At 36.1% G+C, this 19,556-nt stretch overlaps 2 protein-coding genes across 2 annotated transcripts; one reads left to right on the top strand and one right to left on the bottom strand.

Annotated features, from left to right (window-relative positions):
* Window positions 1-392: 392 nt before the first annotated feature.
* Window positions 393-968, top strand: LOC133330319 (adenosine 5'-monophosphoramidase HINT1-like). The gene is made up of 2 exons (XM_061538765.1): window positions 393-473; window positions 558-968. Exons 1-2 carry the CDS (start codon window positions 421-423, stop codon window positions 964-966), a joined length of 462 nt encoding a protein of 153 aa, XP_061394749.1. The 5' UTR covers window positions 393-420; the 3' UTR covers window positions 967-968.
* A 119-nt stretch (window positions 969-1,087) lies between these two features.
* Window positions 1,088-5,914, bottom strand: LOC133330325 (rab-like protein 3). Its single transcript, XM_061538785.1, has 3 exons — window positions 5,866-5,914; window positions 5,267-5,749; window positions 1,088-1,380 (listed from the first exon to the last, which is right to left on the bottom strand). The coding sequence occupies exons 1-3, from the start codon at window positions 5,912-5,914 to the stop codon at window positions 1,088-1,090; spliced, it is 825 nt and encodes a 274-aa protein (XP_061394769.1).
* Between the last annotated feature and the right edge of the window lie 13,642 nt (window positions 5,915-19,556).

Raw genomic sequence — 19,556 nt, 5'->3', positions numbered from 1 at the left:
TTATATTTGTTATTTAACTAAAAATCATTTTAGCCACTCATGAGATTCCTTTAATAGTGTGAATTCAACTATATCATGCAAAATGTATAATGGCGATAATCTTTATTATTTAAAAAATTTATTATAAAGTCAACTGTTATGACTATACCAAGAACTTTGATACAGTTGTTGCATTTACTTGAAATGTTCTTAAAGTATGAATAAAAACTGGAAAAATTGAAGGAAACGTTATGAGTTCTTCTCAATATTATGTTTGTGGCATTGTTTTATAAATATTTTTCATAAAAAAGTAAATTTATGGACGGAATCATTCCCCAAAAGTTTACTATTTAATTTAGCGATTTTCCCTAACGCCAAATTGACATCACTGACAATAACTATCAAACGACTACAATACGCAAATCTAGAACAATTTGACAGATGAGTTTATTGAGTTTGCTATCTCGAAGCCGGTTAATTTTAAGGAACACTTGGTAAGGATAAAACCTACATTTTACCAAATAACAGTTAACATTAATTGCAAATTAACATATTTCCATTTATATTCTATTTTGCAGTTTGAAGACTCCTAACAATTTTAGGGTTATGTCTTCTGAAGTAGAAAAGGCCCAATCGGCTGCGCCGACAGAGGACACTATCTTTGGGAAAATTCTTCGCAAAGAAATTCCCTGCAATTTCATTTATGAAGATGATAAATGTGTGGCCTTCCACGATATTAATGCTCAGGCACCAACCCACTTCTTGGTCATACCACGTAAACCAATTGTAATGTTGTCCAAAGCCAGTGAGGAAGATGAAAGTTTGTTGGGTCATTTAATGTTGGTCGGCAGCAAGGTTGCCAAGGATTTGGGTTTAGAGAATGGTTATCGTGTTGTCATTAACAACGGCAAAGATGGTGCCCAGTCGGTGTATCATTTGCATTTACATTTCTTGGGTGGTCGCCAAATGCAATGGCCACCAGGCTAAGATTGTGTTGTATTATACATGCATGAATTTTCAAAGCATTTGTAAAATGTTGAAACTGAAATAAAGAATGGAATATAATTCCTTTATAAAGTAGTAGTAAAATAGGTTTTTTATTTATTAATTATAAAACATTTGGTTCCATTAGTATATTTCCCGTTTGTGTGGGTGAGTTTGTTTTCGTTGCATTTCCGGCTGTTGTAATATTGGTCATATTGTAAGGCATTGTAGAGGCTGTATTGTAACGTCGCCTATCAGTTATGCCACTACCATAAAATCCTGTATCACGTGTCTGTTGTTTCTTTTCTATGACCCGATCGAAAAATCGTGATAGCTTCACAGCATCTGTTGTACCCGCCGATATACTTCTGGGATCGCGGCAATTAAGCCATATTTCTTCTGCTCCACATTGTTCAGCTATAATGAAAGATGAATTATGAAATTAGATAAGAAAATATTTACATATTCCAAATTCTTCAAAGTCCAATATTAAGCAATTACAAATCACTTTTTAAAAATATTCCAAGTCATTTTATATTTGAAATGTTGTTGGTTTTATTGTTTTATTTCTGATTTGAAGTAGTTCGAGTCTTTATCTCTAAACGAGATAGCCATAGAGAATACACAATTCGTGCCGGTTATTATCTTTGCAAAGTTCTTGACGTTACATCTTGATAATAAAAGCGGCAAAATATTTTTTTAATATCTTAGTATATCTTAATATAATTGGTCGTCCAAATAAAAAGGTCTGTGGCATCTAGTAGTTTTAGTAGCCGTTCTGAAATCTGGAAAGTGTACAGGATGTAAATGTTTAAACAATTGAGTGAACCTGGTACAATACAAAATAAAGCGTATGACTTCTATGATGAAGTGTGTGGGCATTGGACGTAATATTTGGGCTTGTTCTAGTCTAACCAAAATCTGTAGACGCAAAATGATAAGATTGAACTAGTGAGCGGAGCAGTACAGTCGGACGGAGCCGGCCGTATGATACTCTACACAACTACTCTATTCTTTCTATGGATCTATATTCCGAGCCCGGCAATAGTTCACGATATTTGAACCCTCTTGACAGATTAAAGGTCAGAAGCTCCTCTTTCTTACCCAGGCCTATTTTCCGAATATTATGAAAACAGTCCTCCTAATTTGTTGGCCAGATTCCCTTTGCCTTGAGCTGTGTTGTAATGTCCGACTTATAATTGTGGCCTTAGAGCGGTCAAGATATACAAACAAGTTATCGTAACCGTTCCTCTAGGCGTCGTCCTTGGCCATAACCTGAACTTTATGTAACATTTCTTAACCATCATCTCGACATTTCTGCGCTCTAGCGGTATAATGGTAATACTGAACAATACCAGAATACGTACACACCTGTAAAGTTTTATGTATGACTCTCGCATCCGAGTACATACGGCAATACAATGTGAAATTACAGGTCAACCACTCCTCTCGGATATATCAAGTCTATGTCCGAGTCTATGTCCTTCAGGAGTAAATATATACGCCATTTCACCTAAAAGTCTGCGTTCATTTGACCCACTAAATATGAACCGATTCTCCTGAAAATAACCATGTATATTCCTGGCCAGACTCCATCCCGCGTATAAAATTTGGTGATGTTTGGATCATAATCCTCTTAAAATTAACGGATCATTACCAAAAACAGTAGGGGTCTCCTTTGGTTAGAACCTGTTCTACATGCAACATTTCGTGGCAATTAGTCCATAACTGTGGCCTGTATCGTGTTTACAAATTATAATGGACAAACGAACGGACACACATGGCTAGATCGTGGCGTGACAAAGCTCTAATACCCTTACAACACAGTTGTGTAGGTTGTAACAATATTTATTGAAACCCTATTGACGTATTCTAAGAAGATGGAACGCGAATGCCAGACCTCCTTAATATATTTATATTGGTATGCGACAGAAATTCTAGGTCTGGAGCGGGTGCGAATCATAATAATAATCAAATGCTAGTTTGAGGTAATGACCTCAAGGCATTCGTACGAACAATTTCCTTTAATTGCACGTTTTATGAAAACTCTTTTCATTCCGCCTCTAACATTTTTTAGGGAAATTTATACTTCTCGATATGTAGGGTACCAAAGCTGATTAAATCAGTGCACGTCAAATTTTAGATTTGCCGTCTTATTTCTCTTGCGCTTAATATTTTATTTTTCATTCGGTTTTCAAACCATCGAAATATACGAAACCCCATGAAGTAAATAAGAATTAAATTATATGTCTACTTAGGAATGTCCTTATGTCTATTGAAATCAAGATTAACCGCATTTCCAACCGAAAACAAGTAAGGAAAGTAGTAAAGTCGGACGGGGCCGACTATATGATACCCTTCACCACTTTGAACAGATGAATCCTAACAGAAGTCGCATTTTTAAAGGACCAGTAAAATGAAATTGGAACCATAAACACGTCATTCTGCAACCGATACTAAATTGTTCATTTGGTCAGATATAGAAGCTATATCTAAATCTGAACCGATTTCAGGAAACTTAACACACATCATTCTAGACCTAATTTGTTACGCAGGGCCAAATTTCGTGCAAATCGAAAGATATATAGGGACTTTGGTGCACCATTTACATTAAATCTAACGAAAGTATATGTGGGAGCTATATATAAATCTGAACCGATTTTCAGGAAAACTACACACATCATTCTAGACCTAATTTGCTACGCTGTGCCAAATTTCGTGCTTAAATCGACTCAAAAAGTGATTCTATGCATATTCTCAAAAGGAACCATGGGTCTATCTCGATTATTTTTGCATGTTACAAACATATGCACAAAAACATACTACCCTGTACCAGAAAATAGAATTTGGTTTAAGAACCTCAAAACCTGGGGGCTACCAGAAAAAATTGACCAATATTTATAATTTATAGTGGAGAGATGTGCTACCTAATAAGAACTCGACGTACTAAATTACAGTCAATTTGGTCGAAAAATCCGATCAGAACCCCCAAAATACCAAAAATTTTGGGGTACCGTTATATGGGGACTACCAGAAAAACTGGACCTATATTTATAATTTTTAGTGGAGTAATTTGGTACCCAATAAGAACCCAATGTACAAAATTTCAGCGAATTCAGTTATAAAACGAGCCCAAAAACCCGAAAATACCGAAAATTGGGGGTGCCCTTATATGGGAGCTTTCTGAAAAAATTTACCTTTATTTATAATGTTTGGTTTGATTTGCTACCCAATAAGAACACAAAGTACCAAATTTCAGCGAATTCGGTCGAAAAATGCGATCAAAACCCCCAAAATACCGAAAATTGGGGGTAATCTTATATGGGGGCTATCCGAAAAAATGGACCTTTATTTATAATTTTTGGTAGGGAGATTTGCTACCCAATAAGAACTCAAAGTACCAAATTTCTGCGAATTCAGTTTAAAAACGCGCTCAAGAACCTCAAAATACCGAAAATTTGGGGGTACCCTTATATGGGGGCTATGCGAAAAAATGGACCGTTATTTATAATTTTTGGTAGGGAGATTTGCTACCCAATAAGAACACAAAGTACCAAATTTCAGCGAATTCGGTCGGAAAATGCGATCAAAACCCCCAAAATACCGAAAATTGGGGGTAATCTTATATGAGGGCTATCCGGAAAAATTGACCTTTATTTATAATTTTTGGTAGGGAGATTTGCTACCCAATAAGAACTCAAAGTACCAAATTTCAGCGAATTCAGTTAAAAAACGCGCTCAATGAATGCGACCTGTACTTTGTTAACAAAAATACATGGACGGACGGACAGACGGATATGCATAAATCGACTCAGGAAGTGATTCTATGCATATTCTCAGAAGGAACCATGGGTCTATCTCGATTATTTTTGCCTGTTACAAACATATGCACAAAGACATAATACCCTGTACCACAGTGTGGTGAAGGGTATAAACATGAGCATTCCCTGTTCTTGGTGTGGAAAACACGTCCTTGCACAAAATTTTCGATATAGGTTCATATTTTACCACTTCAGGATTTTTAAACCGAAGTATCTGTAATTTTGTATTTCTTTTTTAGGCTATAAAAAAATCGAGGCATTCTCCATAAGTTAGGCCAAATATATCGACGTTTTTACTTTGGAATTCCATATAGCGGAAAGAATGGGTTCTTTGAAAGGAGCGCTATGAACTGTCAATTCGAAATATTCCATTTCCCTATACATCAGGTGGTACGTCGAAGAACACTTTTCCAAAGCAATAACAAAGAACTACAAAATTACAATAATATATAAATATATATACAACTTGCATTTACTTTTACCTATGCCGCCTGCCTTCTGCACAGTTTTCGGCTGTCTCCGCTCATCGACCAAATCCAATTTTGTACCCATTACCAGTATGGGTATTTGGGCTGCTCCCACAAACTCCTCCGGGTCAAATGCATTCTGTTCATCATTTAATGGTTTGTGGCTACTACTAGGATTACTGCCAGGCTTATATGTATCTTTACCCTCTTTACTCAATATTTCGTATAGCCAATCACGTAAATTATTATGACTTTTACGATTTGTTAAATCATGTACGAGAATAATACCATCGGTGGGTGCATAGAAAACACTACGAGAATTTTTATGACTCAGTGAACCACCAACATCGAATAGTTCAATGAAGTAGGGTTTTTGTTGTGGTGTACCCTCTTTATATTCGTGTAGCTTAACTTCAATATTGCAGCCTACGGTCCAACCAGGACGACTGAGACTTTCACCATGGGCTATCAAATGGGTAAGGCATGTTTTCCCAACACCTAAAAAAGAAAAGAACAATTTGTACTAAAGAGCTATCAATACAGGAACATGTTTTGGAACAAATATGACTTTCAGTTTGTCATCTTTTTTCGGAAGTTAACAATTCTGAACATACCTGAATCACCCACTAATAGTATTCGAACTTTATCTATTGTATTGCTCATATCTCCTTTGAAAACATTTTACAAATGCAGGAAAAATAAATAATTATAAACAAAATGCTTCTTCTTCCCGGAGTTGTTTAGCTCACCAGTTGAATTGAACGATTAACAGAAAAGAAGAGCGACTGAACTGCATTTGTTACGAATTGCTGAGTAAAGCAAACGAGATGAAAACAAAGATGTTTACGAATAACAGGAGAGGAATAAGACAAAAACAGTTGATAACTAAAAAAAAAGAAGGCATGCTTCTTCTTGAAAAATGTACAATGAAGTAATAACATTTAACGTGATGGGCATAAAGTGTACGTTAAATTCACATAGTTTTAAAATTTGTCGTTAGAAATATTTATACCCTACACAACTATGTTGTCAGGGTATTATAGCTTTGTGCAGCCCCAAAAGTTTGTAACGCCGCGAAATATTGGTCCTAGACCCACCTTTAAGTATACCGATCGTCATATCTCGACTAGCTGAGTCGATCTAGACATGTGTGTCCGTCCGTCCGTCTGTCCATTATAATTTGTAAACACGATACAGGCCACAGTTACGGACCAATCTTCACGAAATTTTGCATGTAGGATGGGTTCTGGCCAATGAAGCCCCCTATTGTTTTTGGGAAAGATCGGTTAATATTTAGGGGATGAAATGGACCAAATACTAAATTTTTGTCGGTTTTTCTGGTCGCTCCAGAGGCCGCAATAATGGCCCGAACATCGTGAAATTTTGCATGGAGTAGGGGATCGGCGAAAGAATAAGCATGCCTGTTTTGATAAAGATTGGTCAATATTTAGCGGGTCAAATGGACCCTGACTTTTGTGTGAAAAATGACAAAATTTGTATTCTATAGGGTATATATTTACCCCTGAATGACATAGACCCGAGAAGTTGATATTATATCCAAGAGGAGTGGTTGATCTTTAAATTAATACCAATTATATTGTTGTATGTGCTCGGATGTGGAAGTTACACCTAAATATTTACAGGTATCTCCGTATCCGTTTATTATTTATTAACCCATTATCACTCTAGAGAGCGGAACTATAGCGCTGATCGCTTTGAAATGTTCCATAAGGTTCCAGTTATGGTAAAGAAAAACGCCTATAATTTTCGGTGATGATCAGATAATAATTTTGGAATGAAGTGGACCGAAAACTTAATTTTTTGTGTTATTTTCGAGTCGATAATAGACCACAAATGAAAGCCGAACATCACAACACAACCCACGGTGAAGGGAATCTGGACAATAGCTGTACTGAATACTCGTAATATTCGGAAAATATGTCAGTGTGAGGAAGAGGTGCTGTTTACCTCTAATCGGGCAAGAGGATGCCAATATCACGAAATATTGCCCTGGCTCGGAATAAACATCCGCAGAAAATTTGAGTTCCGTGGTAGTTGTGTAGGGTATCGTATGGTCGGCCCCGTCCGACTATACTGCTCCGCTCACTGGTTAATTGGATTAATTTACAATTAAATATTTACAATATTTAATTTACAATTGGATTATGTTACAATTCAATAAAGAAAAGAGAAATTGCATAAATAGTAAAGAGTTAGGCCATAGCAACTTATAAATTAAAATTTTTTCATACTGTAGTTTGTTATGCCAAAGTCATGTACAAAATGTTTGTCTGTGTGTATAATGTTTTGCAAAATATAACAAAAAATATTCGAAAATCGATTTGATTGAACACGAATTTTGCAACATTTGTAAAAGAAATGTATGATTTGTGAATGAATCAACATGTAAATCATATCCCCAACTCGATTTTGAAAAGAAAATCTGACAATTCATTCATTTTTCGCGTTTTTGGTAAAATGTTTAAAATATGTCAAATGAACAGAACGACTTGTTGCACTTGTTTTCATTTATTCTGACATTCCCAGCAAGCATTTTCTATCCAAAAAATATCCAAAAAGTTACTACCAGACGATGAAAACACTCGTAGGCGATATCGTATTTTTAACAAATAAGTTATACCGTTTGGGAAGAAATGAACCACGTACTCGTTACCTTTAAAAAGTATCTTCTTCGTCCCAATTTGAAGTTAATAAAGCGACACTCCAAAATGACACTGTTTTGTTACCTTAAATATTATCGCCTTAGTTACTTTCAACTTTCACTAAGAAGATACGTTTACGATGTGACGAATGCGTGCTTCATTTCTTCATTAACGGTATTTTGTTTGATACCCAAAGGAAATAAAATTCTTGTATGAATGAGTAATTGCAATAATAATGAGTAACGTATATTATGCATAAAAATTTGAACATTTAACGCTAAACAAACATAAAATTGAAGTTAAGGTTAATACTAAGCAATGCTAAAAACATTTAGTTAATTTATAATAATAGTTAATTTTTCAACAATTTTATTAATTTACAGTCTTCGGTTGTTTTTTGTGTATTCTATCCCGAGCGTGTAAAAAATGTTGTTGATAAACTTTGTTTAGGTACAACAACGACGTCTGGGAAAATTTAAGATGGCACATATCTGTAAAATCAACACAAAAGTAAGCTGACTTGCCTCTTATTATAGTATATGTGTTAAACCGCTGAAATCTGGGTTTTTTTACAGTTCCACGCCATGTTATTTCAATTGCTTATTGATCACTTATAACAGCATTAATTGCTGATTTAACAAATGATGACATTTCTCTTCCCCCAAACACGATTTATTAATAATTTCTGTAAAAAAATTGTATTTAGAACGGTGGCAGAAATTATGATAAAAGTTATATATTATTACCAATTGATCCCGAACTTCAACTTCTTTTAGAAGTTTTGCATCAACATTTTTAAAATCGTCGAAAACATAAAATGGCAGCTATGGCAACAATTGCAATTCTTTTTCTAAGGAAGTGGGCAATATGGAATGTCTTATCTCATTCTTTAGAGTGATTACTTGCTCCGTAAGTGATTAACATCTGTGTGGCCATTTGATTTTTGTTAGTTTCCTTTAAAAATATTTCCATGGTTTCTTTTAGACTTTTTATTTCAATTTGATGCTCATAAACACTCCGACTTTTAACATATTTAAGATTTAAGAAAATTATATGTAAGTATTGCATAAAAATTGCTTTAGTTTTTAATTGAATTTGTATACCCTTCACAACACTGTGGTAAAGGGTATTATGTTATGTTAAATTGTAAACCAAAGTCCCAAAGTCCCTATATATCTTTCGATTTGCACGAAATTTGGCACAACGAACTAAATTAAGTCTAGAATGATATGTGCAAAGTTTAGTTAAAATCGGTTCAGATTTAGATATAGCTCCCATATGTATTTTCATCCGATTTAAGGTAATTGGTGCACCAAAGACCCTATATATCTTTCGATTTGCACGAATGTTGGTATAGGGTACTGAATTAAGTCTAGAATGATGTTGCTAAGCTTCGTGAAAGGATCCATAGCTAGGCCGATTGACACAACGTACTGATGTTATATAAATTAGTCTCTGACAAGTTTCCCTAAAATCGGTTCAGATATAGATTTATAACAAAACGCGGTATCATATAGTCGGCCAGTCCGACTTTAGTACTTTCCTTACTGGTTAAACATAAAAAATGATTATTAATCAATTTGACCGTTTTATGTACTGATAATCGCCGGCAGCGGCTTTTAAAAAATTATATAGTTAAATCAACTGATCAATTAATAATAATAATACAACTCAAATTACCTTGTTTAATGGTTGACATTTCATGATAAATCATTTGCTGACTATTGGTATGATCTAAGTATATTACATTTTCAGAATAAAATATATATATTTCAGAATTCATGTTTGCAGTTTGTATTGTAAAATATACCTTTATTATTTGTGCCCATTATTGAATTTAAGGGGAGCTGTCCGCAGGGAGAGTTTCCGCATCTTTCTATATTATTTGATACAGCAATCAAAAATGTTTCAGGCCGAAGATTTTTTATAATGAAAATTCAGTAATATCCAAAAATTGTTATTCAATGACAAATATTTATACAACGACGAAGCTATCGAATTTCCATCTTCTTTAATTTAACTAAGTAGTTACTAAAGACGATAGAAATTGGATAACAATTCATTTGTTATTGTAAAATTGTGAAAAAGAAGTGTCGAAGTAGATAATTATTTGGAGATGGAGTCAGAAACTCACTTCCAAATGCTTGCAGGGATTATTGCCCATAAGGAAGAGGTGTATTTTCCTTTCTGACGAAACTATCAGTAGTAGTTTTTAGACAATGGTTCGAGGTGACAGACGTTGGCCGAGCAAGACTCGTGTCGTTTCGGATCATAGACCCCTCTGTCGTGGAAACGTCTGACCAACGTTGTAGCCCGTGCTTATAAATGAGATCCTGTTAATGTTCGAACGAATATATAAGACCCAAGATATAAGACCCAAATTCCCACCTCATTCTCTTTCCTTAGTAGTTAAATACCTTGGAACAATCCTTGTCCACAAACTTGGAAATGGAATGTATAGAAGCACACTAAGTCGAATAGAACTTGCAAAAGCTCCATAAGAAGACTCAACGGTGTTTCTCTTTATACTAACTTACGGATGTCTTATATCAAAGTTGGGCAGCCATGCACACCAGCGTAAATTTTTTGTTGTTAAAACGAAAATAAACATTAACGACGACTTTTCCCAAATGTTTGTAATGAAGTAGTTTTTTACACTTTCATGGATATTATTTATTAAATGGATATTATTTATTAAATAACGTTAAATTAATTAAATTCCGATGAATAATCCATGTTTTCATTTCTGATTAACAATTTTGCCCACCATTACTTGTATGGTGGCAGGCGCTTGACAAACGAACTCTCTTGACAAAAATTAAGCACTAACTGGTTCCAGTTATACCGAGAGATATCTATCGCTCAAAAATAAACCTCAGAATTCATCTGGCCGGAATTTTTACAATGTAGATCTATATCATTTACACCACAAGGGGAAATAGGGATCATACGTCATATTGTGTCCATAATTTGCAGAAAAGGTCACTACTTTTAGAAGGGCTTACAAAATCGTGAGGACAGCGGATATACTGCCCAGGTAAAATTATTAAAGGAGTTAATCTGATTTGGGCCGAGGAAAATCATTGGAACCGTGATAGTATCCACTGTTCCAATGATTTCCCTCGGAACTTCAGGCTTAAATAATTGTCTTGCATAATTTGAGTTGAATGCTAGTTAGGGTTTTGTTGACCATGATAGTAGGAGTGATGATGCATAGTTGTTTTTATACCCTTCACCACACTGTGGTACAGGGTATTATGTCTTTGTGCATATGTTTGTAACAGGCAAACGGAAAAGAGATAGACACATGGTTCATTTAGAGAATATGTATAGAATCACTTTCTGAGTCGATTTACGCATGTCCGTCCGTCCGCCCGTCTGTCCGTCTGTAGATGTTAAATTGTAAACAAAGTACAGGTCGCATTTATAATCCGATTTGGATGAAATTTGGCACAAGTAACTTATTTGGCCCAAGGACGAACCCTATTGAAATTGGGAAAAATCGGTTCAGATTTAAATATAGCTCCCATATATATTTTCGTCCGATTTAAGGTACATGGGGCACCAAAGTCATTCCATATCTTTCGATTTGCACGAAATTTGGCACAGAGTACTGAATTAGGTCCAGAATGATGCATGCCAAATTTCGAGAAAATCGGTTCAGATTTTGATATAGCTCCCGTATATAGTTTCGTCCGATTTAAGGTAAATGGTGCACCAATGTCCCTATATATCATTCGAATGGCATGAAATTTGGCATAGAGTACTGAATTTAGTGCAGAATGATGTGTGCCAAATTTCGAGAAAATCGGTTCAGATTTAGATATAGCTCCCATATATATTTTCGTCCGATCTTAGGTAAATGGTGCACCAAAGTCCCTATATATCTTTCGATTTGCACGAATTTTGGCACATCGTACTGAATTAAGTATAGAACGATGTGTGCTAAATTTCGTAAATATCGGTTCAGATTTAGATATGGCTCCCATATATAATTTCGTCCGATTTTAGGTAAATGGTGCACCAATGTCCCCATATATCTTTCGATTGTGTTATATCGTACTGAATTAAGTATAGAATGATGTGTGCAACATTTCATGAAAATCGGTTCAGTTTTTTTTTCGTCAGATTTTAAGTAAATGGTGCACTAAAGATCCATAGCTAGGCCGATTGACACAACGTACAGAAGTTAATATAAATTAATCGCTGGCAATTTTCCTTGAAATCGGTTCAGATGTAGGTATAGCATAACTTCCATATATAATTTTGATTTATTCATATTCATGTTACCAAATAATCAATGGGTGTCTGATTGAGATTAAATTTTAAACAGTGCATAGGTTGATATCAGCCGGTTTAAATATAAAGATCACAAATTCAGTTCGTTCGTTCAATTTCATGTCAATGTTCCTTCGAAAATGCGACGCCTTTTAGGATACGTAGAATATACCCAAAGTGGTGAAGGGATCATATAGTCGAGCCAGTCCGACTTTACTGCTTTCCTTACTGGTTTTGTTTTCTTGGAGAATGAATCAATTTTTCAAATAAAAACCAGTAAGGAGCGAAGTAAAGTCGGACTGGCTCGACTATATGATCCCTTCGCCACTTTGTTATATTCTACATATGTATCTTAACAGAAGTCGTCTTTTGGAAGGAACATTGGCATGAAATCGAACGAAATTAAATATGTAACATTTATCTAACATTAATCCATACATATGTCATTCTGCAGCCCATGCCAAATGCTATTTCATTCGGTCCGATTTATAGTCGTTGGCGTACAATAGGACAAATTTATGTAAATCGATTTAAGGGGACCCCCCATTCTCGGGGTCAAAATTTTTTTTCCTTAAATCAAACTTGATACACAGTACGCTATGCCATTTTGGAGCAAAATATAGGGATTTTGTTACACCATTTACATTAAATCGGACAAAAATATATATGGGAGCTATATCTAAATCGGAACTGATTTTCACGAAACTTAACATACATAATTCTAGAAGTTATTCAGTACGCTATGCCGAATTTCGTGCAAATCGAAAGATATATAGGGATTTTGGGGCACCATTTACATTAAATCGGACGAAAATATGTATGGGAGCTATATCTAAATTTGAACCGATTTCATTCCAGACTTAACCGTATGCTAAATTTCGTGCAAATCAAAAGCTATATAGGGGCATTGGTGTACCATTTACATTAAATTCAGGGTGCGCAAAATTCGTTCGCGAGTGATTTAAAAAACGTTCTTTTTCCTTTTGGGCTCATTTTACGAATGAATTTATCGACATAAATTCTTTACCAAACGAATGTTTAGCAAGCACATAACAAACGAGAGAGAACACAACAACGATCTCCTGTTCGTTTGGCGGTTTAAATTCTTTCCGACATTCGCTCACTAATGAAAACAAATATTCGCGAATTCTTAAAACAGCAACAAGAATAACAACAAACGTTTGTGAACTCAACAGATGTTGGGCATGTGTTTTGGTATTCCACACACAGCGCTCGCGAACCTTTGTTTCTTTGAGTTTTTCAAAAGAATCCTCTTCAGCGACAAATGCTCGCTAAAGAAGGAATCGACGACGCTAGCAGCGAAATTTTATCGTTCGTGAATTTTTTGTACAATGTGAACATTTGCTGGAGATTGCTAATGCTTGTTCGAATTCTCGCCGTGAGCTTTTGTGAGAAAGAGTGTATTTTAATCATTTTCCGCACCCTGATTATATCAGATGCACAAAGACATAATACCCTGTACCTCAGGGTGGTATGGTAGCTTCCATATAACTGTACCTCCCAAATTTTGATATTTTTGGACGTTTGGCCACGCTTTAGGAAGAATATATTCATACTAAAAACTAAATTGGCGCAAGTTTCGAAGAAGGTCACAGATAACGGCACTTTTTTAACCGAATTGCCGTGACATGGAGTGTATAAAAAGTTCGGCCGGACCGAATTGAACGATTTTTTCACTTGTTTATTTTTACAATAATTTTCTACACCACTGTGCTGAATTTTACGTTATCTGTGAATATAAAATCTTTTTGGGAAAACAGTAAATGTTTTGCCAATATTAGTTTCTAAGGAATGTATTGGAAGAAATTGTCTTTCGTGATGTGTATTATTTATGTATTTTAAATCCGTTTTTCATAGTGTTTTTAAGTACATGGTCAAATATAAATATTTGAATAGTAAATCCGTTAACGTGGAAATGAGGTGTGATAAGTTGTCATAAATATCGACATGAATGTCACACCTTACCAAAGTCGTTAAAACCCACATAAATTACGCATTTGAATGCATTTCGAATACATTTGAAATCCTTTAAATCGTACATACATACGTGCTAACATGCATAATCCATAACCATGAGTTGGATGGAGGTTTATTCAAAAACTCTTCGCCATTAACTTGTACCATTGCACTTGGTTGAATGCATTTCGATTCAAAATATCAAAACAGGCGTGAAATGCTATCAGTTCCATAACACCATTAAATTGTGAATTCAAACATTAGAGTAAGTACATACGCACAGACATATGTATGTATGTACGAATATTACATGCGAATGTAGGTAAGTGTTTATTTGTAAATTTTGAATTATTGCCATGGCAGGAAATGACAGCTTAAGAAGATGACAGCATATCATTGCGCCTCAACACCTAAACGATAGTGACAATGTGGGCGCAATCGCTGTCATTTAACGCCATCACTAACACGTTGGGCGGAAATTTCTTGCACTTTAGCGTAAAGACTGAAAACGAAATGGATTGCGCATTGGCTCTGGTATACATGTATATGATTATCAATATAGCAATTTATCCCGAATGTGTCCAATATGGTGACGATACTCTGAGTTAATGCCAAACTTTTTCAATTTCTATAATGTTTTTTTACTTACGATGTTGTTTTTTTACGAAACGATAAATCCCGATAAATCAGTATAATATAATTGGTAGCGAATAGAGGGAGGGTGGATGATCATAAATAAATATATCAGACTATGGGAGTACTTCCCTAAAAAATAATAATTATTGAAGAAGTAATTAAGAACAAAATGACGCTACATGATCTATATTCCCCAGTACCGGCGGCTATTGCCTTCAAGTTACACCTCGTCTTCATCTTGCGATCTTGAGCAAATATATCCTATAGATGTGGGTATCTTGGATCTGTAGTCGAGGATATCGTTACAAGCAAAAATGGACCTGAGTTCATTCTTCCTTCCAATGGGAACAATCTCGACCCAACCTTCCGAAACAGGAAGGATTAAAAACACAAGAAATACTACATAAAAGCATCTTTAATAGGGGATATTTCCACATATCTCAAAACCACAAAACGTGGGGTGTAGAGATGTGAACCACTCCCTTCCTATAGAAGGAAGCCAATATATGACTAAATGTGGACCGATATATGTAGCTCATTTTCGAACCTGACTCTAAACATTCACAATAACGTCATTCACAATAACTCTCTTGGAACTAGATCAGGGGCCAAATCACCGAATTCGTCATCGAGTTCCGTTTCATATAGAGAAACATTTCGATCGTTGTAAATTTTTGGATCACCGTATTTGATCGTAATTTATTTTGTCTACTATTTTTTTACATTGCTGTAAACATATGGTAATAAGAATTTGGAAGCGAAAGAGAATGTCAAAATAAGTTTTTGTGATCAAAATGTGTAATTTCTTAGTGCTGATTAAGATTAGGCGAGTTTACTTGCGGCAATTCTTATCGTTCTCTTTTGAAGTTGCTTCATGCGTCTATACAAGGCAAATATTTTTTTGACATTTGTGACAATGTTCTGGATTGATATTTCAAATTAATGACACTACAAACAAAATACACAAAAGGAATTGCCAGAAAATTGCCGGTACGAGAATTTTTTTTTCATTTTCTAGACTTGCGCAAGTAAACTCCCCTAATCTAAATTGGGATTTAGAAATTTCTATCGTTTTTGTGTTTTAAAATATATGTATATTATGAAGTGCTTATTTGATTTCCTCGTCTTCGGATTCGCGCCACCAATTTTGGATCTTTAATTTAGCTTGAGCACAGTTTTGCAACGTTTTTTGGGCTATGTTTAAGAAAAATGGCTGTCTTGTGGCCAAATAAGCCACGGACAAAACGGAGGAGTTTTTGAGGAGTAGAAGGGGCGATGTGGGGGTATGGGCGTATCAACTTCCGCCTTTCCTCATCGTAGAAGCAAACAGATGTAACGGAGTTTGATAAACGTACATCATTGTGGGACTGCATCGGTGGAGGTTCTCCTTGCCTTCCCCTAAAAATATCGACATTGCCTTGATCCAGGAGCCATATATATTTGATAACAATTTAAAAATTTGCTCTGAACTTGAAAATAGGGAAGTATCAGAAGAGTGCTCCTTCTCGGATCAAATTGGGATAAATTCAATGCCAAAACAGCACAGGGAATTCGTGAGCAATACGAATTACTGACAACCAGTAGCGTTGAACACGCTATGAATGATGTTACCAAAATTCTTCTAAGATGTCCAAAGATGAAAGAAAAAAAAAACAATCGGTTTGGTGGACAAAAGACCTTGCGTCTCTACGAAGAAACACAAGGAAATTATATAATAAAGCAAACAAATATAAATTTAGTACAAATGGGGACTCTTATAGAAGATTCTCAATGAGTACAAAATGAGATCAAGAAAGATAAGCGAGAGTCTTGTATATGGTTTAGTGAGTTGACAAAGGGAATTAATGAAGCGGCAAGATTTCGGAAAATAATATCAAAGGACCGAAAATCCATCAGTATCATTAAAATAAATTATGGCACGTGGACTAATTCTGGTTTAGAGACTCTGTGCATTTTATCGGATACTCATTTTCTAGCAGCATCATATCATAATAAGCTTTCAAAAACTGGTATGAACGATTAAGCCTACAAATCTCCTGGACCATATGGTATAATACATGCAATGTTGCATAATGCAGTGCTCTAAAAAGCACTGAGGGAGATTTTCAAGGCCTATCTTAGATTACCATTCATACCAAGTCTGTGAAGAGAAATAAAGGTGACCTTAATTCCCACTGCGGGAAAACCTAGGAAAGTTTATTAGATCATGAGATCAGAAAATCAATGAACTAAAAAATCAGCAATTCACAGCACTCCTACATCAAAGGCAAGTCTGTAGACACTGCTTTACACGAAGTAGTTGGACATTTTGAGAGACAACTTCACGTTGACGGCATTCCTCGATATGGAGGGGCTTTCAAAAACGTAAATCTGAAATCTATCCACGTAGCTCCCATTAAAACAGGAATATCCTCTACCTTGGAAGATTGGATTTATGTTATGCTATGCTGAAATGCAGGATAATTAATGCAAACATTGGGGATAGCTCTATAAGGAGGCTTGTCAATAGAGGCACTTCGCTAGGCGGGGTGCTATCGCCCCTGCTATGGGTTCTAGTGATAAACGAGATGGACGAAGTAGAAGTTTGATTAGCTGAAAATGTTTACAGGTTGCACTAGTAGGCTTGTCAGGGTGGCCTAAGTTTCAAGCCCGCGAAGGCAAAACTGGTACTATTCACCAAAATTCTGGTACTATTTCGCAAAATTCTAACGACCCAAATAATTCGACACCATCCTGGGCCAGCGTGGAAGAGGAAAGTAAAGGAGAGTACAAAGAAAGGTCTAACATCAATGTACTCTTGCAAGAACTTAATAGTGAAGAGCTAGGTATTGTCACCGCTCATCGTACACTGGCTTTACGATGCAGTCGTCCTCTCCATTGTTACTTATGGATGTCTTGTCCTAGGTGGGAGGCACTGAGAGAGAAAACACTACTGTCCAAAATAAATAGTGTACAAAGATCGGCAGTAATATCTGGTGCTCCTAGAAGCAATCATCAGGCTGCTCTGAATGCGATAATAAATCTTGATTTATTAACTCGTTGATTTATTAACTCGTTTTCAGGCAACTAGAAGCACATTTTGGTTGAAGGATATAGGGACTTGGCGAACTTCACACAACGGGCACGCAAATGTTCTCAACTTAATAGGAGATTATGAATTCTGTCACAATAGAAATTCAAGTGACTATATTTCCTCACACCTGCATTTTGAGGAATTTAAAATAACAATACCAAGCAGAGAGTTCTGGGAGGGTGAGATGATTCAAAAATGGAGAGGACACAAGTGCGGGAGTTTTCTGTGAAAACCTTTCAAGAACTAACATACACTAAATAATAATTTTAGCGTTTTTCAATCTGAGAATTTTAACAATTCTGAATAGTCAAGCGGAACTTGAAGCAATTAGATCGTGGAGAATAAACTCTAGGGTTCATGATTGACTTTGTTGGTTACCAGCTCATAGTAATATTAAAGGAAATGAAGTAGTTGATGAGCTTGGTCGATGTGGATCGCAGTCAATTGATTTAACACTTGATGACACTGTTAGACCTCCACCTCGAAGATAAAGTAACAACCTCGAAATCTATGCGGCCAGTAATTTCTAAGCGTAGATATAAATAATCAAGAAACCCATGGTATGATCAGGAGTGTCATAATGCTACTAATGTGAAAAACTCAGCATATAGGGTACCCTGCAGACAGTAGGAACATGTAATGCGATGGAGAATTATCGGGAGAAAAGGAGAGAGGAGAAACGTATTTTCAGAAAAAAGAAGAAAGAACAAAAAAAAAAAGCGTAAGCGTGAGCAAATCGAGATTTTCAGTAGTCAGAATAAAGTCCGGAAATTTTACCAATGAGTAAAACACCAAACCGAATTCTTTAACGCAGGCACATCCTCCTGTAGAGATGAAAATGGAAACCAGGTGACAGATACAGTCAGCGTGTTGAGTATATGGAAGGAGCATTTTGAAAAGCTTGTGGTATCAAATAGTGGCGGTGAAGAAGGTAGCCCAGAACCAATAAGAGATGACGGTGCAAAGTGTATGCCACCTAGCCAAGATCAGGTCAGAGTAGCAATTAATCGGCAAAAGAACAATAAAGCACCAGGTGTCGACGGGTTACCAGCCGAACTATTCAAGTCTGGTGGTCAGATGCTGGTCAGGAGCATGCACCAAATAAGCTGGTGGCTATACAATTTGGCTATATGAATAGTGCTACCAATGCGACTTCAGGCCTGACAAATCCACCATTGACCAGATTTTCACTCTGCGCCAGATGCTGGAAAAAAATCACGAAAAACACATCGACACATTCCACCTATTCGTCGACTATAAATCCGCATTCGACAGCCCTATCCGTTCAGAGGTGTTTAAAGACATGTCTGTGTCTGGCATTCCTGCAAAATTAGTACGGTATGCAGGATAACTTTAACTGGTACAATGTCAGCAGTTAAAGTAGGAAAGGACCTCTCGGAGGATTCAGACAAGGTGACAGTTTGTCGTGTGACTTATTCAACATCCTGCTGGAAAAGGTCATACGAGACGCAAAGGTGAACAGAAATGGCACTCTGTACACCAAACTGCATATGTTACTCGCCGACGACATCGACATAATGGGTGGAACATTGCGAGCGGTAACAGCCACCTTTGAACGAATTAAGAAGGAGTCTGTCAAAGTGGGACTGGCAGTAAATGGCGAAAAGACCAAGCTGATGGTATCAACGCGCAAGACGTCCAGTAGACTCGGACCAAC

The sequence above is a fragment of the Musca vetustissima genome, unplaced genomic scaffold (assembly GCF_032173495.1).
Source record: "Musca vetustissima isolate MV318-11 ecotype Yass unplaced genomic scaffold, APGP_CSIRO_Mvet_v1 utg8857, whole genome shotgun sequence".
Taxonomy (NCBI): domain Eukaryota; kingdom Metazoa; phylum Arthropoda; class Insecta; order Diptera; family Muscidae; genus Musca; species Musca vetustissima.
The sequence above is the reverse complement of the archived record's forward strand: the minus strand, read 5'-3'. Positions and strand labels throughout refer to the sequence as shown.